Source organism: Agelaius tricolor, unplaced genomic scaffold (assembly GCF_023055355.1).
Source record: "Agelaius tricolor isolate 1412-34295 unplaced genomic scaffold, bAgeTri1.0.p SCAF_74, whole genome shotgun sequence".
Taxonomy (NCBI): domain Eukaryota; kingdom Metazoa; phylum Chordata; class Aves; order Passeriformes; family Icteridae; genus Agelaius; species Agelaius tricolor.
The window spans coordinates 1,088,162-1,115,866 of record NW_027269334.1 but is presented as its reverse complement, the minus strand read 5'-3'; the positions used below and the strand labels follow the sequence as shown (position 1 = coordinate 1,115,866).

The 27,705-nt window shown below is 45.8% G+C and overlaps 1 protein-coding gene across 14 annotated transcripts; it reads left to right on the top strand.

The window, feature by feature from the left end:
• Positions 1–26,649, top strand: LOC139585350 (potassium voltage-gated channel subfamily A member 6-like). Of its 14 annotated transcripts, none has more exons than XM_071418051.1 (6): positions 1–6,881; positions 7,190–7,276; positions 7,898–8,003; positions 8,889–8,972; positions 22,111–22,153; positions 24,214–26,649. In XM_071418051.1, the coding sequence occupies exon 1, from the start codon at positions 419–421 to the stop codon at positions 1,973–1,975; it is 1,557 nt and encodes a 518-aa protein (XP_071274152.1). In that variant the 5' UTR covers positions 1–418; the 3' UTR covers positions 1,976–6,881; positions 7,190–7,276; positions 7,898–8,003; positions 8,889–8,972; positions 22,111–22,153; positions 24,214–26,649. The 14 variants fall into 14 exon arrangements, with proteins under 14 accessions (XP_071274152.1, XP_071274146.1, XP_071274147.1 ...); XM_071418045.1 differs by having other exon boundaries at positions 8,803–8,972; XM_071418046.1 differs by having other exon boundaries at positions 8,803–8,978.
• The last annotated feature ends 1,056 nt before the right edge of the window (positions 26,650–27,705 follow it).

Here is a 27,705-nt window from a genome sequence, read left to right as displayed (position 1 = left end):
GTCGGCGCTGGCGCGGCGTGCGTGTCTGTGTCTGTCTGTCTCCGTGCGGGTGCCTGCCTGTGTCTGCGTGTGCCCTTCTCCCCGTGTGTGACACCGTGCGGTGTGTGCTCGCACACCTCCCTCTCCCGCTCTCTCTCCCGCGTGTCTGTGTCTGTGTGTCCCTGTGTGTGCGCGGGGAGCGCAGCGCGGAGCCGGGCGCGGCAGCAGCGGCAGCAGCAGCAGCGGCGCGGTGCCCCGAGCCCCGCGGCCGGAGGAGGAGCCGCGCCGGGAGCCCCCGCGGAGTCGCCGGGCGAGCGCGGCCGCACCGAGGCGCAACAGGCGGATGGCGGCGGGCGGCGGGCGCTGAAGGCGAGCGGGCCGAGGCGGAGGGGCAGGGAAGGGCAGGCGAGGAAGGGTAGCGCCGGGCAGAGCGGGCGAGATGCGGGCGGAGGAGCCGCTGGCGCTGGCGGCCCCGCGGGCGGGCGGAGAGGGGGAGGCGGAGGCGCCGGGCGAGGAGCGGAGCGGCGGCAGCTGCTGCAGCAGCGAGCGCCTGGTGATCAACATCTCGGGGCTGCGCTTCGAGACGCAGCTGCGGACCCTCTCCATCTTCCCCGACACGCTGCTGGGCGACCCCAGCCGCCGGGTGCGCTACTTCGACCCGCTCCGCAACGAGTACTTCTTCGACCGCAACCGACCCAGCTTCGACGCCATCCTCTACTACTACCAGTCCGGGGGGCGGCTCCGCCGGCCGGTCCATGTGCCCCTCGACATCTTCCTGGAGGAGATCCGCTTCTACCAGCTGGGCCAGGAGGCTATCGAGACATTCAGGGAGGACGAGGGCTTCATCCCAGAGGAGGAAAAGCCCCTGCCGCAGCACCACTTCCAACGCCAGGTCTGGCTGCTCTTTGAGTACCCCGAGAGCTCCGGGCCAGCCCGGGCCATCGCCATCGTCTCCGTGCTGGTGATCCTCATTTCTATCGTCATCTTCTGCTTGGAGACCCTGCCCGAGTTCCGCCAGGAGCCCAAGGGACCCCAGCCTGGCTTCGGGGAGGCTGCGCCTCTCGGGGACGAGGCATTGCTGCTTCCCCCGCTGCCACCGCCGAGCGGGACGCCCCCGCCCCTGCGCCCCGCCGCCGGCTCCGGCCCATTCTTCACAGACCCCTTCTTCCTCATCGAGACCCTGTGCATCATCTGGTTCTCCTTTGAGCTCCTCGTGCGCTTCTTCGCCTGCCCCAGCAAGCCCGAGTTCTCCCGCAATATCATGAACATCATCGACATTGTGGCCATCATCCCCTACTTCATCACCCTGGGCACCGAGCTGGCCCAGCAGCAGCAGCAGAAGCAGCAGCCCGGGAGCAGCAGCAACAATGGGGGCCAGCAGCAAGCCATGTCCCTGGCCATCCTCAGAGTCATCCGCCTGGTCAGAGTCTTCAGGATCTTCAAGCTCTCCAGGCATTCCAAGGGGCTGCAGATCTTAGGGAAGACTCTCCAGGCCAGCATGAGGGAGCTGGGCCTCCTCATCTTCTTCCTCTTCATTGGGGTGATCCTATTCTCCAGTGCTGTCTACTTTGCAGAGACTGATGACCCTGACTCGCTGTTCACCAGCATCCCTGATGCTTTCTGGTGGGCAGTGGTGTCCATGACCACCGTGGGCTATGGGGACATGTATCCCATGACCATTGGTGGCAAGATTGTGGGCTCCTTGTGTGCCATCGCTGGTGTGCTCACCATTGCCCTCCCTGTCCCTGTCATTGTGTCCAACTTCAACTACTTCTACCACCGAGAGACTGACCATGAGGAGCAGTGCCAGTACACCCACGTCACCTGTGGCCAGCAACAGTCACCCTTCTCTGAGCCCAAGAAAGGGGACAGTAATCAGTCCCTCAGCAAATCTGAATTCCTGGAAGCAGAAGACCTGGAGTCTATGAAATATTCCAACTTCATTCCTCCCAATAACCAGGGATATAAAGAGAAGAAAATGCTGACAGAGGTGTGATGGGTTTTGTTGTCCTGGGTCCAGACACAGAGCTGCAAGCTGCTGTTACAGTTGTCTTCCTACAAGCAGCTGGATCTATTCAGCATTTACATGCCAGACTGTGAATTGTGATACCGTAAACAGAATGATTGTGATAATGGGCTCTTCTGGCCTGATTTGCTGTTTCTCATTACTGTGTACAGCCAGAAATGTTCTTGCTTTATTCTGTGGAGTGCTAGCTGTCATCCCCACTCCCTTATGCATTTCTTTCTCTGCTTTTGATGACTGTTTTAATCCAACATTTGCTCAGAGACCAAGTCTTGTAACTCCACTAGCAGAGAAGTCCTTGCCACTACTTCAGTAGAGTAAACAGTTAAAGGGGCTACAAACATCTGGCTCGAGCCATGCTCTCAGTCCCTGTGCCAGCACGGTGCCCTTGGCTGTGGAATCAGTCACGCCTGCCATGCCATTGCCTTTGAATAATGGAAACGCTGCAGCCAGGATCACAGGGAGCTCTGCAGCTCTAAGGGAAAGCCAGCAAGCAGATGCCTGCCTTCTTTGCAACCCTTGGCATGCTAAAAGATCCTCCTGGTTTGTGTTTCAAAAAAAAAAAAAAAAAAAGAAAAAAAGGTGCATAAATCTAAAAGCTCTTTGCTACTTGTGACCATACATCATGTATCAAAAACAGGCTTAAAGCAGTCAACAGGCTTGGTGAAGATTCTCTGTGTTTTGAGCTTATCTCAGCCTTATTTATGCCAGTGCCCTGATGTTAATTGGCTTTTATAGTACCAACTTAATCTTCATAGTGGTAAGTGCCTTCTGATACAAGGCGTGTTTGAGTAAATTCATTTGTTATCTGCAGAGTTCATCTTCACACAATAGCATTTAATGAGATGTGCTTTGTACTTCAGATACCCAGCTCTGTATTCGGGCATATGAGAGCAGTTGACCCCTCTGCTTTTTTTAATTGAGCATTTGTGTAGCTGAGGGAAGTTTGCATGTTGGTGTTTTGTTGATGTGGCAGGAAAATCTCGACCACAGAGAGCTCTGCACCTGTGCTGTGTGAGGATCGTGCTGGTTTAGCAAGTAACAGGCATAAAATGCTCCAGGGTGAGTGTGTCAACATTTGAAACTGCGACTGGCATGGATACAAACTTCCCTAAGCTGTCTCCAGACCCTTTAAATGAGGGGATCCTCCAGACCCTTTAAATGAAGGGATAAACAGCGAGCCCTGAAGAGAGGCTCTTGCTGTATTGCTGGCCTAGCCAGTTCCTGGTATTTAATGGATAAGAGCGATGGTAGTGTTTTTGTAATTGGTTTTGTGAGAGCAGTTTGTGTCAGCCATGCAAAATATGCATAGCTTGGCCTGCAGTGCCGGGTTTGCCAAGGGACCAGGGATTTCTATCTTCAAATACGCGTTTTACTTCCCAGATAATTTAATTAGTTTCAGTCAGATCAGCCTTACACCTAACTTTAAAAATGTTTCAAGCTCTGCCAGCAGGTGAGAAAGGGAAATGTATGCTTTCAGATTCCAGTAGCAGATTTTCCTGCAAGGAAAAATCCTTCTTGTTTGAATTCTAAGTGCTTATTCTGCATTCACATGTCTGCATGTGTACGAAAGCAAAGGCAGCCATTAATGCCTTGCATCACACTGTATGAAATGCATATTGGAATGTACTGCATATTGCATGGCACACGTGTAATACATAAACCAGACATAATGCCAAAGTGCAAAAATACAGATAATAGATTTTGTATATATATTGTGCTTTTCAGCCATAAGACTAAGAATGCTAAAGGCATATCATAGAATCATAGAATGACCTGGGTTGGAAGGGACCTTAAAGGTCATCTCTTTCCAAAGAGGGACACCTTCCACTAGACCAGGTTGCTCAGAGCCCTATTCTTTAATATAGTAAAAACTGGCTATAGAACTGGTTGTGAGGTGGGATCTGTTTGCATCTTCATTACTCTCCCTGTTCTCAGTTGTATTGAGATATGGCTCCATGCCTAGAGTGCTTTTGCTGTAGCCCCTCTCCATCCTGGCCCTGCTCATATGGTAGAACTTGTTTGTGCAAATCCTAACTACTCCATTTCTCCAGAGTGCTGTTGCCTTCTCAAATGTTTTTAGTGTGCAGGGATATCCCTTGGGGTCACCACACAACCATTATATTAAAACCTCTGCTCTCTCTCTCTTGCTGAAATTAGTAGGGAATTGCCACTTCTCTCCAGTTGGGAGACACAAGTTTGATGTGTGTGTGGAGATTCTCAGTTCGGTCGAAGAAAGAACAGAGATAATTTCTCCCCGGCTGAGCCTAGGAATCGCAGAGGAAAGAATTAGAACAATTATTATCTCTCTTTCTGTAACCATTGTTTATAGTTATGGTTTTCCACAGTGTGCTATTCATAGTGCACCAATAGTGTTAGATGTTTCTACTTTAAAACCAATCAAGTATCACCTTAACAAATCACATTATAAAAAGACCCGCTACTTTCATTAAAAATAACCTTCTAATCCACCTGAAAACTAAAATCTTTCTTTCCATCCCTAACTCAACAACATCAGATGTGGTGAGGATTCATAGTTCAGAGGGCTTTGCCTGAATATGGCCTAATTTCTCTTTGCTTCATGGGACTGAGGCAAAAGTTTGTGAAGGTCTGAGCCTTGGGGACCATTCTGCATCCCTTGACACCTGTAATCAGCTGGTGGGTAAATTGTCCTGGTGAATAAGTGGGACTGGAGGGGCATAGTAGCATCTCTGTTGATTTTGTGTAAAAGTTGTCTAGTTCTTAGTGTGTCTTAGTCTTGGTGGTGTTCTGAGTTGTGTTTCGGGGTTAACTTAATGAAATCTGTACTGTGAGGCCAAGAGAGTTCTTCAAATTTTGTATTGCTAGAAACTAGCAAAAGAAGCTGCTATTTAAGAGGGATGTTTTGAGGCTGCTGCCCTCTCCCAGCAGAATGCCCATGTTTGGGGATATTTTATGCCTGAGTCTATCAGCTGATAAAAGTTCCCCCAAAGTAAGATATAAAAAACTCAGGTTGAACACAAGTTCAGGAGGAGTCATGAGACACGCTGAGCCTATGTCAGAGAATTCCTGTGCTTGTTTCTCCCCCTGGGCCTGGCCCCTTTGGCCTTGCCAGGAGGGAGCCCTCCGTGCCCAGAACAGGTTGTTCTCCTGACCAGCATGACAGACAGCTGGACATGGAGACTCTAACAAGAAAAAAAGATCACTGGTAGCACAATCCCAGCATGTCTTATACAGATCCTCTTGGAAAGAGGTGTCCTGCCCTCGGGTGGGATCCAGCAGTGAGTTTCCAGGTGGAATCCAGCAGTGAGTTTCTAGTGGGTATTGGATTCTCCGCCCGCAGATCACACCCAAGGTGTGAAGGAATTTTGTGGTGAGGAAGGCAGCTTTGTGCAGTTTTTGTGAGCCACGTTTGTCTGAAAAGTTCTGAAAAGAAAAGGGCACATGAAAATGTCTAAAGCAGGAGGGGTGTTTGCTCCCTGCGTTTTCTCTAAGAGAAATACAGACCACCAACAGAAGCATGGAAACTGTAACCTTGGGACTCATTTAGGGCATGTAAATCCTTCTCAAAGCACCTCCTGAAAAGAAGTGAAGTCCCAGAGTCATCAGTAATGCTATATGTTACAGAACTTGTGGAATCTGACTTTTAAGGAGCCTTCAGATTTTTTTTTCACGTGACTGAAATGACACAGTGGCACCCATTGACTTTACCAGAGGTCTCGTGCCACTGATCAGAGATGCTTTCAAAAACCTTACTTCAAGGTCTCAGCCTTTAGCACTCCCCCCGGCTGCTCAAAATGCAAATCTGTTTCCTTCTGAAGGTAGAGCACATCCCTGCGAAGCCAAGTAGGCACCTCCAGGGACTTGTTTCCATAACAACCTCCCGGACTGTTTCTCTCCATGCTGTGATTGTGGCTACAAGCGAAAGCACTGAATTTTGTATTCAGATATCAGCACCTTATCTTTACAGATGTTTTCTTTGCCTACTGGAGCTGATCCTATCACCTTATATCATGTACAGCTGCCCTGTCCAACTTCAGGTGGGCAGTTTCCAGTTTCTTTTGAAAGCAGAGAGTGCAAACCTAGAGATGTGAAGAGATTTTATTTGTCCATCCTTACACATAGAGAGCTGGAGAATGTGTGAAGAACAATCTGAGCACTCAGCCAGGGAGCTGAGGGGCAGCTGGTCTGATGTAGAGTCATCTGGGCGCCTGGTGACAAGGAATACGGGCTAAAGCATTACATTAAAGATCCAGAAATTCCTCTTGCAGCAATCTCACTAGGAAATAGTTTTGCAGTGGAAGAGACTATTGCTCCTTCCAGGTCCCCTGGCTGGTTGGCTGGTTTGTGACAGTTGGTTCCCCTGATCATTTTCCCACAGGATGTTTTTCACCAAAGGAGAACAGGGCAGAAATCATCTCCTTGGAGGTGGGGAAGGAAAGAAGGAAGGAAGGAAAGGAAGAATTTTACTGAGGACACAATTTTTTTATCCACACAAGGGTCTGGAAGCATGAAAGGCATGAAGACCGGTTCTGTGGTGTTTTACTGTTGGAATCCTGCTCTTATCTCCAAGATGAAACTCCTGTTCTGCTCCTTCTCAGAAAACATTGGAATTTGGGATTTTTGAGGAAGTTTGGGCCTTTAGATCCAGCATTCATGGATAAAAATTCACTGCTACAGCAGCTGTGGGGGTGAAGGTGACTGAACTTGGTCTTCTCTCCTGGGTACTCTCATTCAGAGGTCCCTATGGGATAAAGAAGAGTGAGTGTAAAGAAAATTCAGGGCAGCAAGAGACGGGGTAAGGACTGAAGTGTCTTCCACACAGTGATGGAAAGAGCAGCATCAACCCTAAAAGCAAAGGAACAAACAGCTCCAGCATCTGCTGCTGTTGAAGAAATAGGTAAGGTTTCTTTCTGTTCTGGGAAATTACTGACCAAGAGTTTCTTGAAATTAATGAGGAAGGATTTCCTAATTAAGATTTGCAGCCTAAAGGGAGAATCTGGTTCTAGGTGAAGAAAGAAAGATAATTATAAACTACAGAAATGTAGTATGAGCCAGATCCTCACCATCTGCTGATTCAAGCTGGCAAAACTCCTTTTAGTACAACTGCCGTGGATTATATCAGGCTCCAACTTTAATCTTCTGCATCAAATCCAAGCACATGTACTGTTTGTTAAACTGCTTATTTTTCTTTGTTCTTTTCTTGAGGTCCTGTTTACATCAGGGAAAGATCTGCAGATTACAGCAGGAGACAACCACAGCTTTCCCAAAAGCTCCCACCTGACTCAAGTCCAAGTAAGTCCTACCAAACTCAGAAGAGCTAAGTTAAACTTAACTTTTGAGTTTATATTGACAGAAATTAAAAGCAGCAGCATTTTATACATTTTTTTCCTCACTGCTGGAAAGATGTGGACAGATTCATGGGGAATTGGAAGATACTGCCCTCCATGGCAGCCCCATGAGCACAAGATATCTCTGTTGGTGCTGCTGTTGTTGCTGTAACCAAGAGCACAGCCTTGAGCCGTTCATTGTTGCTCTTTGAAGCTTGCACTAGAGGCAGATCCCTTCTGAAGAGATTTGCAGCCATGTTATCAGCAGGAGAATGCCTGAATTGCAGGCACCTGCTTTAGGCATAAGGAGGGAAGCAGGTGTTGGCAGGATGAAAAGACTTAATCCCCTGATGAAAGGAACCAGGGGATGCGGTGTGTCCTTAGCTGCCACCAAAGACAGTGCCTGAGGAAACTGCCTGCCAGTTTCAAGGAGCTCTTCTTGTTCAGGCTAGGGTCCTACAAGACCCTACCCAGGGAGATAAATCCAGAAAAATATTTTTTGGGAAAGCAGACAGGGACTGTGCTAATTAACAGTGCAGCATATGCTGTTAGTACATGTTAATTCCACATGCTTTTCCCTTTTTAGGTGGGTTTTCCCTTGCTCCAGGGAAGTCTGTCTGGGGCTTGTTGGCTGGCACAAGGAGTTTGAATGTCACAACATGGCTTTACATTTTGGGAAACTCATAGCTGAGGTCAGTGTGAGTTGTGCTGTCCTACAACATTCAATGATGAACCCTCACCACTGGACATATTGAGGTTGTCTGTAGTGCCAATTAATAAGAGGGGGCCCAAGAAATAATTGGGCTTTGCTGCGTTAAACTTCTTCATAGTGAAAGGAAAGAAAGAATTTGCAGGAGGGAAAGTGCTCATCTATTTCTGTGGTCACCATAAATACTGAACCTGTGTTGACTACTCATTGGAGATGAGAATTAGGGGAAACTTTTGTCTTCACACAAAGAAAATTCAGGAAGTCCTTCTTTGGCTTCATTTTCACTAAATTAATATAAATATATTTATTCAGTGGTATAAAATTTTGGAACACCCTTAGTTCAAAAGTGACATAAGTCACAATTTTATCGATTTAATTATCAAATCTAGCCATCGACTGTTTAACAAAATGAGGGCCCTCGATTCTGCTCCCTACCCAAGGTTAGATAAACGTTTCCATAGGATTGTGGATGGTATGACTCCTGATTTCAATGAGTGTGAGAGAAGAATCAGGCTCAAAGAAGAGGGCTGTAAGTGCACATGACTAGGCTGGATCTCTTTAGGGTGCTGTAGGTGCACCTTGGTCCATTCACCTAAAAGGTTGTATACAATTTTACACCAACAAAATGTCTAGCTTTTAGAGTACATATTGGTTTATTCTCTTACATTCTCTGGAGGGAAATTAAATGGTATTTTACAAGAAAATGGGAACATTACCATCCCTTCTTGCTGCTCCTTGATGCATCTGTTGTTTTCAATTAGCTTGATGGCATCCATTTTCAGAAAGCAGATGCTGCCCTCTTTTACACTGGTGCAATTCTGGAATAACTCCACTGACGTCAGTGAAGTGACTCCAAATTTATCCCCAGCAAAAGCAGAATTGGACCACAGTCTCTTTGTCTGCCTCTTTGCTCTGGAGCTCTGGGGAAGGTGTGCCACTGCCACAACATAAGGTGAGGGTGAGTGCCTGTCTGCTGTGCTGTGCTTGACATTTTTGTGTCCTTGTCACCCCCACTCACATGCGTGGATGGAACAGGAGCCAGGCTGGCCTGGGGCATGCATGGCCACCAAATTCCTGGTGCTGAATGTAGCACTTTCTGGCTCTGGATTCCTGACCACTCTCCATCTTAGCTTCCTCTTACCTGGATATGTTTCCCAAGGAGACAGAGCTTTTTAAGATGAAGAAATGTAGTTGCAATTCTTAAGTAATAGAACAACAGAAGGGTGGCAGAGGTAGATGTGGAGACAAGCTCTGCGCCTCTTACATTTTTTTTGCTGATAGGGCTATGTGAAAATCATTGCAGTCCTGGTAGGTTGGCTTTACATCTGCTGGTTTCAAAGTCTCCATTTACAGGGAGTGCTAGGTTAGAAAAAATAGGACTTACCTGCTCTAAATCTTCTGATGTCAGTTCTGCCTTCCCTGAAACTGGACAGAAAGCTTTGTGTAAAATCACCAGTCTGCTGTAAGGGAAATACCACTGGAGATGGGACAGATGAGGGTGAGTAAAAGGAATAGTTGTGGAATCATGGAATGGCCAGGGTTAGAAGGGATCTTAAAGACCATCTCATTCCATGCCCCTGCCATGGGCGGGGACATCTTGATTGCTCAGAGCCCTCTCCAGTCTGGTCTTGAATATCTCCAGGGATGGGGCAGCTACAGTTGCTCGGGGAAATCTGTTCCAAGGCCTCACCACCCTCACAGGGAACAATTTCTTCCAAATATCCAATCTAAATCTCGTCTGTCAGTGTGAAGCCATTGCCCCTTGTCCTGTCTCTCCAGGCCCTTGTCAAGAGTCTCTCTCCATCTTTCCTGTGGGTTCCTTCAGACACTGCAAGGCCACAATGAGGTCACCCCAAAGCCTTCTCTTCTCCAGGCTGAACAATCCTAATTCCCTCAGCCTTTCCTCCCAGCAGAGCTGCTCCATCCCTCTGATCCCCTTGGTGTCCCTGCTCTGGCCTGGCTCCAGCAGCTCCCTGTCCTTCACTCAGCCAGAGTGTCACTAACTAGGTGGCTCAGTTAAAACAAAAAATCGAGGTGCAAGTCTTGGAAAGTCTCAGGACAAGAGTGTTCAGTAACACCTGGAAAATGTTAATTCTGCAAGGCCTTATCTGGAATGCTGTGTGCATTGTTGGTGACCTAAATTTGGTCAGGCAGGATGCACAGAAGAACAGCAAGAATTACCAGGTGGATGGAATGTGCTTTGCTAGTGGAAGCTGGAAGAGCCTGACTTTTGTAGGCCAGCAAAAACTGACGAGACCTGTAGTTAGGAAAGTACTGGGGGCAAAATAACCAAAAAAGAGGAAAAATATGAGAATTTTTAAGATCTTCACACATTTCTTGTGTCTCCAGATCAGTTCCCATATTGCACATTTATGTACAAAACACCAAATCTTGGTGATTTTACTACTAAATACTTGGGTTTTGTGGGTAGGAGAGGAACTGTGAGTCTTGGGAGGCTTTTTCCTCTGTGGGACTGAGGAGAGAGAGAAGGAGGTCCTAGGAGTGGGGTATAATGGCACAGAGGATACCATATCCCTCCAGGAGTTAGTCTGGAGGCAGAAAGCAAATTCACACCCTTTAAAAAACCCCACCAAACTCTGTTCACTGTTCTTCCCCTCAACCTGGAATGGCTGCTCACCTTGTCCAGTCCTTTCTCCCTATCCAGAGCTCTCCAGGTTTTTGCTGATCTTCCTTCTTCCTGAAATCTGTGGTCATTCCTCACTCCCACGAGCTTCTGGAATCCTTGGAATGGTGCATTGCATCTAATGTTGAGGAAAGCCTTGAAGCAGCTCTGCTGCAGCTCATTTTATCTAATGCATCATTGTTATTATGCATCATTTATCTAATGCATCATTTTATTATGCATCTAATGTTGAGGAAAGCCTTGAACCAGCTCTGCTGCAGCTCAGTTAGATTATCTGATTTGAGTAACCTGCCCTGGTGGAAGGTGTTCCTGCCCCTCTGGCAGGAGTATTGGAATGAGGTGATCTTTAAGGTCCTTTCTAACCCAAATCAGTCTGTGATTCTGTGGTTTGTTACAGAAATAAGCAGTGATGTCTTCAACAACTGCTGCTCACAGAATCATTGAGGTTGGAAAATACCTCCAAGATCATCGAGTGTAGCCTTCAGTGAAATATCACAATGCCCAGAAAACCATATCATGAAGTGCTACGTCCACTCATTCTTTGAATAGTTCCAGGGCTGGTGACTCCAGCACTTCCTTGGGCAGTCTGCTCTAATGATTAACTGCTTTTTCAGTAAAATTTTTTTTTCCTAATCCCATCCTGTCCCTTGTTCCCCTGGAGAAGAGGCTGACCCCCACCTGGCCACAGCCTCCTGTCAGGGAGTTGTGGCGAGCAGTATTGTTGGGTAGGAGGTCAGAGCAGTTGATCCCAATGGCCACTCTGGCCTGAAGAGATGAGCAGAATAATTTCATATTGCACGCACTGTTCCGACACAGAACAAAATTTCACATTTCCACTCTTACCTCTCTCACCTCTCTCAAATCACAGAATTCACAGAATCACTAGGCTGGAAGAGACTTTAAATATCATCAAGTCCAACTTATGCCCTGACATCTCAAGTAAACCATGGCACTGAGTGCCACATCCAGTCTTTTTTTACACTTATCCAGGGATGGTGACTCCACCACCTTCCTGGGCAAGCCATTCCAGAACTTCACAACTCTTTCAGTGAAAAACATTTTCCTAATATCCAACCTATATTTCCCTTGGCACAGCCTAAGACTGTGTCCTCTTGTTCTGTCAGTTGCTGCCTGGAGAAAGAGACCAACCCCACCTGACTACACCCACCTTTCAGGGAGCTGTAGAGAGTGATAAGGTCCCCCCTGAGTCTCCTTTTCTCCGGGCTAAACACCCCCAGCTCCCTCAGTTGTTCCTCACAGGGCTTGTGTTCCAAGCCCCTCACCACTCTCATTGCCCTCCTCTGGACACACTCAAGGGTCTCAACATCCTTTCTAAACTGAGGGGCCCAGAATTGTTTCCCCTTGTGGAGATGAAGATCCTCTTAAGCTCACGTGGCAGAAAAAATATTGACTGAAGTGAGAGCTTCATCCATTCAGCCAGCTCTGTGCCACAGAAGTGCCAGGAAGGAGCTGTCCTTAGATTTTGTCCTTGAGATTTCCTGCTTGTTGATGCTCTTTGTTCACTTCAGTGAGGAAACCATTGTCTTGTGATTTCCATCTTTATTTTGGCCAACCAGTTCTGCTCTTTAGCTTTTTTCCTGTGAGTAGTAAGATGGTGAAGGGCCTGGACAGGAAGCCACACATGGAGCAGCTGAGGGCACTTGATCTGTTCAGCTGGAGAAGAGCAGACTGAGGCCAGAGCTCACAGCAGTTCTGCAGCTTCCTCACAAGGGGAAGAGGAGGGGGAAGGCCCTGATCTCTGCTCTGTGTGACCAGGACCCAGGGAACAGATGGAGCTGTATCAGGGAAGGGTTAGGTTGTTTAGGAAATTTTCTTCCCCCAGAGGGTGCTGGGGCACTGAACAGGCTCCCCAGGGAATGGTCATGGTCCCAAGGCTTCCAGAGCTCCAGGCACAGGGTGGGATTGTTGGGGTGTCCTGGGGAACAGGAACTGGAGTTTGACTTGATGGTCCTTGTAGGTCCCTTCCAATTCAGGGAATGTGATTCATTGAGGAAAAAAAGAAAAGCCAGGCAATGGAAATGTTATGAATATCCATGCACGTCACAAAAGCCTGTGAATGTGGACACCACTTGTGCTCTATCTGTGGCATTGGCAGGATGGTGCACACAAATCTGGTGGCCCTTAAGATGTCTTAAGAACCTGTCCCAAGCACTTGGCATCATTTGAGTCATGGCAACAAGCCACATTAGAAAGGAGCTGTAAGAAATATAGAGTAAGCCAAGGAGTTTGATTTGAACCATTAACACAGTTGTGCATTTTTTTCTGATCTCAGTTTACTCACAGAATTATGGAATAGCCCAAGCTGGAAGGAACCCTTAGCAGTGTATAGTTCTCAGGCTCTGAATTATTCTCATATTTTAGTGTGTCAGAAATAGCACTGTCTGGCACATTCCTTTGAGAACTGTAGACTATGGCCTTTCATGCTTATGACAAAGCAATTGATCTTTGTAGCCTGTCCTTGGAAGTGACTTTGAGAAATGTTTTGGAGCGTATTCACTGCCGCATTAGTCTGGTATTTGATGACCTAGTCTTTAGCAGTGGACTGCAAACATTTCTCCTGGATGTATTTTCAAAAGGTGCCCCTTCCTCAAAATCAGCAATATTTGTGTGAGAAGTTTCATTTCAGTTCATTTTGGTACCCTTTACAAAAGGCATGTTTGGAAAAATTTGTAATGTACACAATCTCTTTCTTAATATTCTAAATATTTTTTGCCTTTTTTTTTAATAAAATGCATGTAAGCAAGGTAAAACACAAAATTTGGCCCTGTTTTGGTTTTTGTTTGGTTGGGTTTTGTTTGTTTGTTTTGGTTTTAGGATTTTTCTTTGTTTTTTTTTTGGGGGGGTTTGTTTGTTTTTTTCTAACTTTGATCTGGAATGAAATACATAACATGCATTTGGGGTTTATGTTGTTTTTTTTTTCTTTTGGAAGGGAGGGGATAGTCTCGGTTTAGGGGAGTTTATTTTTAATAAACTCTTTTTTTAAGCAGCGTAGTGGTAGGCATTAGTTGTTCCTGTTCATTACCAGCGTGGCTCCAGTGTCAGCTCCAATCAATTCCTTGAATTGATACTCAAATGCTCCAGAAGAGATGGAATGACAGCCCAAAGTTCATTGGTAATTACAGCATGTACTCCCAGTGACAGAAGGGATATTTCAGTGCTTTGGCGATGGCCAAGCCAGTTGTTCTTTTCTGCAGCTGCAACACCTGCCCAGTTGAGAAAGTATTTTTGATGAGACCAAACTGCTTTTCCAGTGCTGTTGGACTTGTTAGATCATGTCATTCTGAATTGCGAGCTCCTCCTGTTCCCACTCAGCTGGTCAGCTTTTAGGATCTTTTTACTCCAAGATTATGTGATAAGAAAAAAAAAATTAAAAAACTACAAAAAGCTTGTTATTGAAATTTTCTGGGTGAATTGAGAATGGAAGGAAAAGGTGCTATCTGCAGAGGACTGTGGCTGCTCCCTTACTTTTTTCTTGGCTCTTTAAAAACCAAACCTGTGCAGATTTGTGAGCTGCCACTAACAATTAGCTAAGGGGATTTCAGAGGAGATGAGTTGGGAGTTCCTTCCACAGTAACCACTAATCAGCATCCCCATAGAAAATGTCTGAATACATATTGATCAAGCCAGCTGCAGCTGAGAGGGATTCTGGAGGCTGATGCAGCTTTCCTCCCCATCCTCCATCCCCAATCATGGAAACTGTGTAGAAAAAACACCCACTGGTACTTCTGGCCCTGGCATTTCTGCTTCTTGTAATTTCACAAAAAGGTTGTGTGAGTTTTTTGACAGCTAAGAGACTGCTTAGGAAGGAAGGTGATTTAAATATTGGGCTTGGAGTCAAGGGGACAGTCCCCAGTTCTGTCACATGTCCTTTGGATGTCCCTCACATCTCAGTGCCTCAGAAATAAGATGGGACAGTATAAAGCCATTGGTTTCCTTCTTTTCCCTAAACCTTTTGGACACAGAGATGTTTCTGAGTATTCCTCGTCTCCTTCCTGACACCTGGATGATGTCAGGCACAGCTGGGGACCTCTCCTCCCTCAGGACACAGTGTTGTGCTGCTGTCACAACAGCGGTGACAAACAGATGGGCAGTGAGGATGAAAAAACCACAGGAAAATGTTTGTCCCTGTGCATGGGACTCATGGAATACCCAAATGCTGACAAGTCCTGCTGTCACCTGGCTCTTTGTTGGGCTTGGCTGATCTGATCCCTGTTTTTCAGGCTCAGGCACAAAACACTTGGAGCAGGCCCCTCATTTTGACTCTCCCTTCCCTTGCAGGCTGCCTGATAATTAAAAGTGTGCAAAAATATTTCTGTCTGACAAAGCCCAGAGCTGACTTAACTGCAAGGTAAATTGAAAGCTCCTGGAACGCTTGCTCCATGGAGATAAGAGGCTGACATCACTTTTCACAGCTAGTTCAGAAAAAGGGAATTGAAACAAGTTCTTCTCTTCTACCCCCTGAGTTCCCCTCAGGGACCAAGGTGTTAGAATAGCAGAAGAAAAATATGTTGGAGGTGGAAGGAGTTCACTATCTCTTTCAGAGATTTGTGTCAACTCTCCAAGCATGAAGGACTGGCACTGAGCAGTCAAATCTGCATTTTGAATCTGGCAAGATTGGGGTTTTTTTGCAGATATTCATTGGCATTGTTAGGAACTAATCCTCCTAAACAATTTGGTAGATTTTTTTTTTTCCTTTATGGTATTTCAGTGGGATATGAGGATATGTAGAATAGCAATTACAGCTCTTCATGGTTTATATTTAGTCATGTATTGGTGATTCAGAAACAAGCATATGTAAAAAGGCCCAGATGAATCCTTTTGCAAATTCCTTCCTGTCCTACAGCACATTTAGGTGCTGGAGACTCACAAGGAATGCATGAATCTTACAAAAACCTTATGTTTTTGGAGAGGGAGTCATGCCATGTCTTTGTGTCCACCATAATGCATGAAGAATTTTTTTTGATGGCTGAAATGTTTTAACAGCCCTGCTGATACAGAGACTTAATTTCAGGCAAATGGAGCCAAATTCTCAGCTGGTGTTCATCCATCAGCACATTTTTCTTCTGATGCCAACTAGGCAGCATGGTACAGGGTGCTTTAGAAGCCTTTTTTTATCATTTAGGGGTTTTTTGGGGTCTATTTACCGTATCATTGGGAAGCAATACCTGTTTAGCTTGAAAATTCAATGTTTTGAAGTGTAACTAAAATTGCCATTTGAATGTTTTTTGAGTTCTGACTGTCAGATGTGCCACAGCACCATGCCCATCTGTGGACAGACTGATGCTCACAGGCACATTCTGGGTCAGGATCTGGGATGGATCTAACATTTCATTTTTCCCATACCTCAATTCCTCTGACTCTGGAAGAAAAATAACATTTTTCTCTCCTCAGCCTGCAGTTGGGTTTATCAGTGGTAAAGTTCTAGGTACATTCATTTGTCTTCAGATAATGCAAATGTCCATTTTTTTTCCTGCAGGGAATCACAAGTAGATGGTGCAAGACAGGCCTGGGAAATTAGAATCATAGAATTACAGAATGGCTTGGGTTGGAAGGGACCTCAAAGGGACCTCTCATTCCTGCCATGGGCAGAGACACCTTCCACTAGACCAGGATGTTCAGAGCCCCATCCAGCCTGGCCTTGGACACTGCCAAGGATGGGGACTGAACCTAGATGTGCAGCTGGGGCAGCTGCTTACTCTGAGATCTTCAAGGAGCTTCTCTGATCTCTTCCTGATTTCACATGATTATAACTTCCGTAAAGGGTATTGTTTTCACAGCTGCAAACAGGATAAATGGGATGTTGGCCCTCTTTACTTGCTTCAGTAATGTTGCTGCCGTTGATAATTTTATTTTAGGCAGAAATTCTTCCATGTGAAGGTGGTGAGGCCCTGGCACAGGTTACTCAGAGAAGCTGTGGCTGCCCCATCCCTGGCAGTGTCCAAGGCCAGGCTGGATGGGGCTCAGAGCAACTTGGGGTAGTGGAAGGTGTCCATGCCCATAGCAGGGTTTGGAATCAAATGATCTTTAGGATCCCTTCCAATGCAGGTCATTCTGTGATTCTCTGACTATTTCCCTGTGCCCCTACATCCCTTTTCATGCTTTCTGTCAATAATTGGAAATCTCACTACTGTGTCTTCAGGCAACTATAGTGGGAATATAAATACTTAACTAAGCAGCCAGACACTCAGGAGATACCATAAATTCACACTTCCAGGACTTTGATAGAAGGTGGCATTTAAAAAATGCCTAAACACACCATGGCCATTGCAAGATTTTTAAGTGACTTTAGCGAAACAGAATTGGAGCAATAGCAAGTGCATTTGAAAATCCTGCCTCTTGCTCCAAGCAGTAGGTCAGGAGTGATCCTGCCCAGCCCTGTGAGGCACATTTGGAGTGCTGTGTCCAGCTCTGGGCTCCTCAGGTCAGCAGAGACATGGAGCTTGTGGAGTGGGGCCAGCAGAGGCTGCAGAGGTGATTTAGGGCCTGGAGCATCTCTGGCAGGGAAAGGCTGAGGGAGCTGGGGCTGTCCAGCCTGGAGAGGAGCCCCAGCTGAGAGGGGCCCTCAGCCCTGGGTGTCCCTGCCTGCAGGGAGGGCTCTGAGCAGGGCCCAGGCTCTGCTCCAGGGGCCCAGCAATGGCACCAGAGGAATGGGCAGGGACTGAGCCCAGGAGGTTCCACCTGGGCAGGAGGCAGAACTTCTGTCCTGGGCAGACTGGTCTCCTACACAGAGGACATGAACTTGCTGCTTGTATTGTAATTGCTGGCTTTGATCACAGGGGAACCCGGGAGACCCTTGGGACGAGGGCAGAGATAAGGAGTGGACATAACTGTGATCACTGCCACAATCATGGCAGGAATTCCTTTGTCCCTAAGCCCCTTTCCCACATTTCTCAGCAACAGCTGCCATCCTGGCCTCCCAGGACTGGGCTGGCAGCAGGACCATGGCTGTTTTGCTGTCCCCAGCAGGCTGTTGTCTTTAGTAATGCTGTCTTTGCCTGTGCTGCAGAGGGATATTCCAGACCTTGTTGCTCAGTATATAAAGTTGGGAAGAAGAAGGAAGAAAAACGTATGTTCAGGGTTTGTTTTAGTGGGATTTTGTGTGTTGGTTCCCTTGGGATATTTCAAAAAGGTATTTAAAACAGCAGTGAAGAGAAGAGAGATGAGGATTTAACGAGGGCTAGCAATGAGGTTAAAGCTGATAAGGAAGGTTGGATTCAACTTGAGTAGAACTCTGGTTGCTTCATCTTCTCAACCACTTTAAGCTGAAAACATTGACCTTTGTGGTCCTTTCCAAAAATATTAATAAGGGCAAGCATATCTTGTTGAATTTTAATTTAAAGTCATTAACTCTGCAGTTGTCCCAAAATATTGCTCTTGAAGGGAGACTTTGTGAGCCAAGGGAAACATCTAAGCCCTGTATCATAAGCTCCTCTGCACAGACAAGAATGCTTTGAAATCTGCACAGCCTAAATTTTAACATCTGTGGTTTGGCTGCATCTTTGACCCATAAATGGGAAAGGACTGGGAAACTCTGTGGGTGCTGTACCAGTTGAACAGGAGCTCATGTGTCAGGTGTGTCAGTGCTTGTGAAGGTGTGGTGGACATCAGTGCTGGAAAGCTGTAGGTTCCCCAAAATGCAAGTTTTTGCAGTTATCTGAGGTAAAATGCAAATGGTGGTGTGGTAAATAGCAAGATTGCAAAGTGATTTGGTTTTGTACAGTACTTTGAAGTGTGTTGGAAGCAATAGAATCAGAGAGTAATTGAGGTTGGGAAAGACCCCCAAGATCATCAAGTCCAGCTGTCTGATCCCCACCTTGTCCCCAGACCATGGCACTGAGTGCCACATCCACTCATTCCCTGGACACCTCAGGGATGGAGACTCCACCCCCTCCCTGGACAGCCCCTTACAATGGCTTACTACCCCTTCCATGAAGAAATTCCTTCTGATGTCCAACCTCAACCTCCCCTGGCACAGCTTGAGACCATTTCTTCTCATCTTGTCCCTTGTTCCCTGGGAGCAGAGCCTGACTCCCACCTGGCTGTCCCCTCCTGTCAGGGAGTTGTGCAGAGCCAGAAGGGCCTCCCTGAGCCTCCTTTTCTCCAGGCTGAGCCCCTCCAGCTCCCTCAGGTGCTCATCACAGGACTGGCTCTCCAGACCCTTCCTTGTTATTAATTAATCTCAGGGTTTACTGAATACAGTTTCTCAGCAGCAAAAAAACGTAGTTTTTCTGGAAGGTTGGTGTGTAGCTTCCAATGGAGCCTTTTCTGGGGGGAAGATCACTGATGTTTATTCCAGCAAAATGCCCACAGAAAGAGAGGTGACCTTTCTGGGCAAAGACATAGGCGATTCTGTGGAATTCTACTGAATTCCGAAAAGCCTGAAAATTCAAAGGAAATTTGAATTGCAGATTGCAGTGGGAAAAAGTCTGACTTTGGGAAAAATACTGACTGTTGCTGTCAGGAAGCGGCCCCGAGAGCCCGGGAGGAGTTTATGGAGTGTCGCAGTGCCATCCTGTGGGCCACGGAGGTATGAGACAAGGGACACCTGCACGGGTGCCCGGTGGGTGCTCCCTCACTCCCCACCAGCAGGATACGGGAGAGAATGGCAAGGCTAAAGCTGGAAGACCCCTGGGTTAGGATAATGTCAGTTTTCTAGGGAAAGGAAGAGCAGTGCACACAAGCAAAGCAAGGAATTAATTCCCTGCTTGCCATGGCAGGCACATGCTCAGCCATCCCCAGGAGAGCAGGGGCCCATCCCACCTAAGAGTGACATGGGAAGACAAATGCCATCACCCTGAACATCCATCCCTTTCCATCTTCTTTCCCCATGTTATGCACTGATGATGATGATGCCATAAGGTCCAGAATGTCACTTGGGGTCACCTGTCTCAGCTGTGTCTCCTGGCACACACCCCCAGCTCCCTTGCCAGTGTGGCAGTAGGAAAACCAGTTGGGTCTGTGTCAGCACAACCAAAACCATCCCAGTATTATTAACCCCAGTACAAACATGAAGTATAGCCCCTGGGAAGGAAATTACCTGTACCCCAGCCAAAACTAGCCCAGCCACGAAGGCTCCGCTCGCATGAGCAGCACTGTCTGCCTCAGGATTTATTAATCCATTTCCTTTTATGTAGGAAAAAAATCAAGATTTTCTGTGGTTTTTGTCTTCAGAGTTAGCTTTGAAGGAGCTACTTTGGTGGCATCTGAGGACAAGAACTTAGGCTTGGGTCGGATTTAGGGAATGGATGTAGGACTTGCCACATGGCGCATTTTCTGGAACAAGTCAGTGCAGTCTTTGCACAATGTCATTAAACCAAACAATGTCCTTTTAATGTCAGAATTAAATACAACATGTTCTGGAAAGTCGGGATTCCTCAAGGGAGCCCCAGATGGTTCCCAGGGAAAGAAGTGTGAGCTGCATATGGCCAGCACTGTGTGGGGTTAAACTGGGGGTTTAATTTGAGGAAAGATGGTGCAGTGTTGGGAATTTCCTTGAATATTTTGATTTGTTCAGTCAAGCTAAAACAAGCAATCTCACATGAGGCTGTGCTGGATCTTTCCACTTAGTTATGCCAGATTATTTGATGTGTGCTTTGCAACAGAGAAGGACACTGGAAGGAGTTCATCCTCTCATTTGGAACAGAGCTGCTTACTTCACATTCCTGCTGCTCTTTTCTGCTTCTCTGCTTTAAGATGGGCACTATAAATATATTGGATCTGGTCTGTTTAATCACCTCTCCCTTATCTCTGCACAGTGGGATAGCCTGGCTGCCACAGGGGTCTGTCCTAATGAAAGTGAGTAAAATTTGCTTCAGTGGAGTTCCATCCACTTGAAGTAACTTTCCCCACGTTTTTGCCATACCCAGGGACATTCAATGCCTGAAATTATTCTCAGTTAACTCATTAGAAGTTGCTTCTGTCTGTAGATTTTCTTACTTGCTGAATGTACAGTCTGAATGGGATTGCATATCTCACCACTGAGGGGGATTCCAAGACCTTGCATGGTAGCAGGAGTCAGCAGTTTGGTTTTAAACATGAGTGCTATTCCATGTTTTCAATTCATAAATGTAGAAAGTGTCTGAAATGGGTTTGAAAAGCTGCCCAGGTGAGTTTAGATCCCATTACAGAGCATAGTCCAATTTTTCACGTCTCTGGTCTCAGAAAACTTCACTGAGGAGTGGTGAACTATTTATTATGAATTGAGGTATCAGTATCAGGCTCTCAAAATTAAGGACAATAAAGGATAGAGAAATGGGTGCCCAAAATTAACCCCCTGCAACCCTCTACAAATAAATGAGGTCCACTTTGTAAAAAATAACAGCAGTTTAGCAGGGGTTTTTTTGTGTACAAGACCTGCATTCTGCTTTCTGGAACTCAGCCCCTTTAGACTTCAAGCTGAGCATTCAATGCCATTCACCACATGGGAAATTCTTGGTTTAGTTTTGTACTTTAAATGGTATTTAAAAGTAACTAAGCAATAACTGAGTAATGAGTAAGTCATAGGCAAGGAGTACTTTGGTATTTTGTTTCTCTTATGCTTCACATTTCACTTTTTGTTTCTCTTATGCTTCACTTTGCCTTATGCCCATTCCTTTTAGGTGCTTTGTTACTTTTGTATTTATAGAGTTATAGAGATAGAAAAATCTTCCTTGTTCCACCTGCCACTCTTCTGGCCCAGTCAAAACCTTTCCTGCTGCTTTCTCTGTGTGAGTGAAAGTAATCATTATTTTGATGGTGCTTTCCAACATTGTCATAAATTTGGATATAGGATGACTTCATGCCAGTCTCTGCTGTGCTGTGCTGGCTAAACCCTGGTTTAGTGGACAGATTTACAATGTGAGGTTTGCTGGCCACAACTGGTTGGGTTTTTTCCCAACATTTGCTGTGCTGAACGATTGTTCTACTGTAACTGAATAAAACAGCTCAGTTATACTTTCTAAGCTGTTTGCAGAGATCTGCTTAAGGCTGCAGTGTTTGATCCCTGCAGATACTTTGTTTCTAGAACACTCAATGAAAGGTTGGCCAGAAAAATTTAGACTTTGGCTTTTCAATTTACAGATAATTCAAGAAAATTTTTCATACTAAACTCAAAAACCTGTTTATAAAATTCATTACCTTTTTATTTACTGGGATCGAGGTTCTTTTGCACAACCCTTGCTTTGAACAGGAGGTAACATAACACACTTTAAACATGCAGCACTTCCAGTTCAAAAGGAGTCATGTTTGCTGCCAGAGAGTTTTCCCAAATGAATTTACAAACCATAAAGGAGCAGGAATCATCTCCCTGCAGGTCAGAAACAAGCTGTAAAAGAGTATATTTTACAATTTCTAAGCATTTTTCGATTTTTAAATACACAATGGATAAAAGGAGATCCTAGACATCAAATATTGACTATTTAGAGTCTCATCCTCTCCTCTTTCCCAGTGGAACATCTCGACTACCTTTGGGGAAGATTCATGTCATTCACGTAAGTGTAAAACTAGAACAAGAATCAGACCAAACCACCACTGTGATTGCTCACACTGCTGGGAAATCCAGGCATTTGGCAGAGGTTCATGTAGCTGCTGCAGACATATCTTTCTGCCTCTGGATTGTCTGATCGGGTCTCTGCTTTACCAAACTCCAAACAATCACTGGAATTCAATTATTGCTGATCTGAATCTCTTGAAAACTGTGAGCTGGCTTCAGCATCTTAATTTTTTGATTCTCTGTAATCCCTGGAGTGAAAACTCTCTTCTCCAATATATAAATCCACAGGGAAAAAACTGACATGAAAGAAAACTTGCTGAGGGAATTTTGCTTTGAAGATCAGCACATATTTAGTCTGGAAAGCAGAGATTGCTCACATTTGTGGTGAACTCAAAGCAAGCATGTTGTTCATTTTGTTGGTAGACCTGGCTTCTCTTTGTCTTAGAAAACTTTTTGAAGAACAGATGCAAATGTATTGGTGTATATTTATCTTCATGTAAGGATGCATATTTATTTTTATTTTGCTGTTGACATTTTCTCCTTTTGGACCTAGGCAGAACTCCTGATAGATCTTGTTCACTTAGTAGGCTTCTCCCATCTCTGATGTTTCTCTCACTTCTTTCTCCTCCTTTGGGCTTTGGCAATGTGACAAACAACCTTCTGGCCCAGAGCTTTCTTACTGCCACACTTTTTACAGCCTATTCTTTTTCTTTTTCTGGCTACTTGAGTCATTGCCAAGCAGTAGCAAGAGCTGTGGGAGCTCAGGACGGGAAAGTGTATGGTTTTCATCATGGAATAAATTGCTTTCAAACCCCTGCACTGAGTAGGAAAGGGAATTATGGTGGAAAATGCTGTGTGAAAACAAATGGTGCAAACTCCTTGCAGTGCAAGGCTTGAGCTGCTCAGCATTTTGTCAGGCACAAGCTGAACTTCTTTAAGCTCTTTACTAGCCCTGCTCCCACAATTAAGTCTGGACCTCAGTTTTGTTTAGCACTCAGGAGTCCTGAAATGGTGAATTTAAGATCATATCCTATCCATGTAGCTGTGGTGGGTTAACCCTGGGTGGATGCCAGGTGCCCCCCAAAGCCACTCTGTCACTCTCCATCCTCAGCTCCACAGCAGAGAGAAAATATCATCACAGACTCCTCACACTCTTCCTCTAGTCCAGTAGGAGGTCCCTCCCATGGAAGTGAGTCCTACAGGATGAGCCATGCATGAGCCTTTCCCATGGGCTGCAGTTCTTCATGATCTGCTCCAGTGTGGATCCCTTCCACAGAGTGCAGTCCTTCATTTATTCCAGTCATTTTTTTCTTTCTCCTTCTTTTGTCGTGGAAGATTGCTGATACTTTTAATAACTTATTAATAGCCTTTTAGGTTTTATGAATCACCAGTACAGATGCAGCTGGAATGGACTGCACAAAAGTGTGACAATGGAGAAGTCTCTAAAGGAACAAGAGTTCTTGCAGAGCCAACTTTTTTTGTTCTGCTGTCTCATAAATTGTTTCAGATCTAATTAAAAAAAAAATAAAATAAAAATTTTAAATTCCCTTATCTGCTTTGATAGACTTTCCTGCCCCTGGCACAAGGGAAAGACTATAAGGCAAATTGTCATTACAGATCTATCTTAAAAGGACCTAAAATTAGATGCCATGAAAATGGCTCTAGGAATTCCCAAAGTCCCAGTTACAGTAAGAATCAGACCTTGTGCCTCTGTCCTTGAAGAGCAGAGCACTGCAATGCATCCTAACAAATTTTGCAACCTTCTAATAAATATATTTCATCTCATGCAAGAAGACAGGTGTGTAATTCCCATGAGCTGCAAGGAAAAATTGGCCCTAAAACCAATCCCAGTGGGCATCAAGGTAAGCAAAGGAATGTAGCACTTTCCATTTTAGATGGCTGCAGTTTACAACAGATTTCAAATTCATCCCCTTCAAACATTCTCATGAAGAAATAAACCCTTAGGTTGTTGTGGCTTTACTGTGATCCATGTAAAATAACACCTTTTTCTTGTGCATTTTTTTTAACACAACACCTTTTTTTATTTTTCCTTGCCAGGCTGGATTCTGTATGCTGCAAGACTGTCATGTCAGGATGCTGCAAAAGAGGTTGTTGCATCTTCTTCCTGTAAAGTTGATGGAGTTTCTCTCTATGCAGGGGGTACAACCTTTCCAGCCAGGAAACTGTTTTCCTTGCTCTGTGATTTTCTTGCTGCTGCTGCTGCTTTTAAAGGGGTCAACACTCTTAGTTCCAGGAAACTGAAACTAAATGTGAGCAGTGGCTGGAGGAAGGAAGCAGAGAGAATCCCCTACAAGATTCCAATACATCTTATTTCTGGGAAAACTAAATAAAGCAGGATTCAACTGCCAGTGGCTAAATAGCAGCAATTTATGAGCTGTTCCTCAAAAGCCCCAGACAAGCACCAAGTCCTGTGGGAAGCTGGAGATTGACACAGGACACCTCCAGAAGAGACTGCTGTTGAAACTTCCTTTAAGCCTTTTTTTCAAGTGGAGCATCCAGACCTGGCAAATGCATAAGGTCAGCCCTTAAAAGAGCAAAGAGCTCTCTCTAAGAAAACCAAATGAGTGGCTGAAGTCTGTCCATTTGTCTGCCTTTTTGGCCTTGGATTACTGTGCTTTTCAAAGCTGTGCTTTCATAACTTGGATAAAAAGGTAGATGTTTCATATAGCTCTACAAGTAGTAATCATCCTATTCATGCAAAATATCTGCTGCCTGAGGGATGGGCCCAAACCAGAGGTGTTTCTCATTTACCTACAAAGCATCTAGCTTCAGCATTTGTAGTCAGTTTTTGTGAACCTGTGAGTCCATTGCCTGCTCTAATGGAGTTAGTGACTTATTTTCAGTGGTTGTAGAGAGTTTCACTGAAATAGCACTGTTTGTAGTCCATTGTGTGACTTAGGAGACACAATAGCCAGACAATTCTGCAATTGTAATATAACTGTACGTGGCATTCCCAGAAAATGCTCTGAAGTCTTCTCCCGTTGCACCATGGTGATAAAAACCTCTGCCGCTTTTCAAGCTACATGAGTCCATGCTGTGCCATGCTGAAAGTGATAGAAAACCCAATTAGCTCTGAAAAGTAAAGGGCAGAGAGGGTGCTCTGGCCTGGAATTCCCTCCCTTTGGCAGCAGCAAAAGTCAACCGTGCAGCCAAATTTCCGTGACCAGGTGTGGATCCAGCTTGTTTGTGTTGCCAGGTCTCTGCACAGAAGAGTGGGAGGTGGGGTAGGAAGAATTGATTCTGGAAGGGGAAAGCCTGAGAGGAAGAGTAAAGTTAAATGTGACAGCTGGGATTCCAGAAGGCAGTTTGATGGATGCTGGGCATCCAGCTTCTCTAGAACTCTTTATCAGTAACACCCTCTATATCTCCCTGAGTGACTTTTAGCCTGTCTGGCACTTTTCAGCATCAGTGTGTGAGGGAAAAGAGATGGGAGGCAGCTCTCTCTGATTTGGCAGCTCTGGGACTTCATTACATCTTTGTGCTGCTGGCTGAGGGTCTGGATCTCTGAGGAGCTTCCTGACTACCTGTGGCTCCCACAGGCTTGTGGGCTTAGAGAAGCCCTGAGCTGCCAGATGGAGACTGCTCCTGGTGCAGCTCTTCTGAGTAGTGCTGGGTGTGGAAGTCAGCCTGCAGTCCTTGGGAGGCAAAATGCATTCCACAATCCCAAGGGACCTGCTCTATCTCTCAGTGCAGGCCAGCTGTGGGAATCCTCCAAGTTCCTTTATCCTGATCTGTGTGTCAAGGCCATGTGGCTCACCATGAGTGACCAGAGCTGCCATGGACCCTTCTTGCAAGGGCAGTTGTCTTCAGAGTCAACGTAGGTTCAGGTTATCTTTGGAAAAGTGTGAATATCTTGGGGAAATCCATAGGGCAGAAACCTTGGGCCATACTGTGTGCCTACCATCAGCAGGCATGATATTGACAGGCATGCTTTCCTTTTGGTGTGAAACCTTGCTCTGATGCATCATTCTGAGGAAAGCAGCTGGAATTTGCAGGCCAGGTCATGTGGTGAGATAAGTAATTCCAGCTCCCTTACTGGACCTGATTTATACAGCCCAGGTCCAATATTTCTAAGAAATTGTTGATGGTGGGGGCTTTTTTGTTTGTTTCACTGAAAACTCGAACCCTTTCAAATAAAAACCAAATGAGGTATAGGGAATTTTTAGCTGGACTATGCTTCAGGATGTTTGCTGCATTCAGGCTTTGAGAACACAAATTCTCTGCAGACTACCCCACACACAGTGGGAAACGAGGCTATTGGGCTTGGAAGTGCACCAGGGAGATGGGACTCGATTGAGCTTTGAACAGCAATCATTGTCATTAGAGGTGGTGCCATAATATGTGCTTGACTCAAATCCAGCATTGCAAGGCAAGAACCTGGTGAAACCTTGTACCGCGATATTTGTTGTTGTTCCTGCCGGTGTGATCCACTGTTGAATAGGTTAGACATGAATAAAATCAGTATTTTTTAAAGTGTTGTGTGGGGTTTTTTATGTCAAAAAGGCTAGTTGCCCTCTTGGACTTTACTGTGTTCATATTAAATGTTTGATGTGGAGTTAATACGGGTCTGCAGCTTTTTTAGCACAGTCCACATCCCCTTGCAGAATTTCACCTTCCTCAGAGGGGGGTGCTGCAGTGCTGCACTGAGCTCCTCCCACAGGGAAAGATGTGAAGATAATTTGGCATGTCCCCCTGCTGGTCCTGCAGGGGTGGTCCCTCTGTGCTATGACAGCTCTGCTTGCCATCAGGTTGGAGTGAACTTCTGGCTGGAGATCAGTGTAGTGCTGGTGAGGGATGTGTCTGACTCCATTCCAGCCCTTGCTCCAGGAAAGATGAAGTTGGTGAAGATGCTTTTGCATCTCCCACATCCTGTGTCTGGTTGGATACCAAGACTAAACAGAGCCAACTTGGGCACTCCACAGAGTGTTACCACCTTCCCTGAGACCTGTCCTGCTCCATCGTGGGCACTGCATGTGCTCAGTGGCAATCTCCAAATTACTCCTCACTCGGCTTTTGCTTGCTTCTGGACTCAGGAGCCACAAAGGTAAGCCCATGCACGTGGCATTTATCCATGTGTCTGCCTCACAGTCACACTGGAAGAGAGCAAGGAGACAACAGTCAAGGAAAAAGCCTCATTTTCCCACTGGATGCAGGAGTCTGTGTCTTGCTGAAGGGCAATGTTTCCCACACAGATTTGTTTTCTTTTTCTTCTCCCCCACCACTGTGGCAGCATTGTTACTGGTAAGTACATGTGCTTGTCTGCTCCCCGTCCCTCACCCAAAGCCCTCACTGCTTTGAACACATTTGCACATTTGAGTTAATCCACATATTTTCCTTGTTTTACAAAGTCTTTTGTTCTCTCAGCTGTCACATTTCAAACTACACTTGCTAACTTTACTTCATCTCTTTCCCTTCTTCACTTTACTTCATCCCTTTCCCTTCTTCATCCAGCCCAGATGATTCTTCACTCCCCTCTGAAGGGAGTAGTGGTCATCTCACTGGCATCAGGCTGCTGCAGGTGGTCACTCA

Bases quoted from the DNA above. Each gene is read 5' to 3' on its own strand.
- LOC139585350 (XM_071418055.1), top strand. From the start codon at position 419: ATGCGGGCGGAGGAGCCGCTGGCGCTGGCGGCCCCGCGGGCGGGCGGA.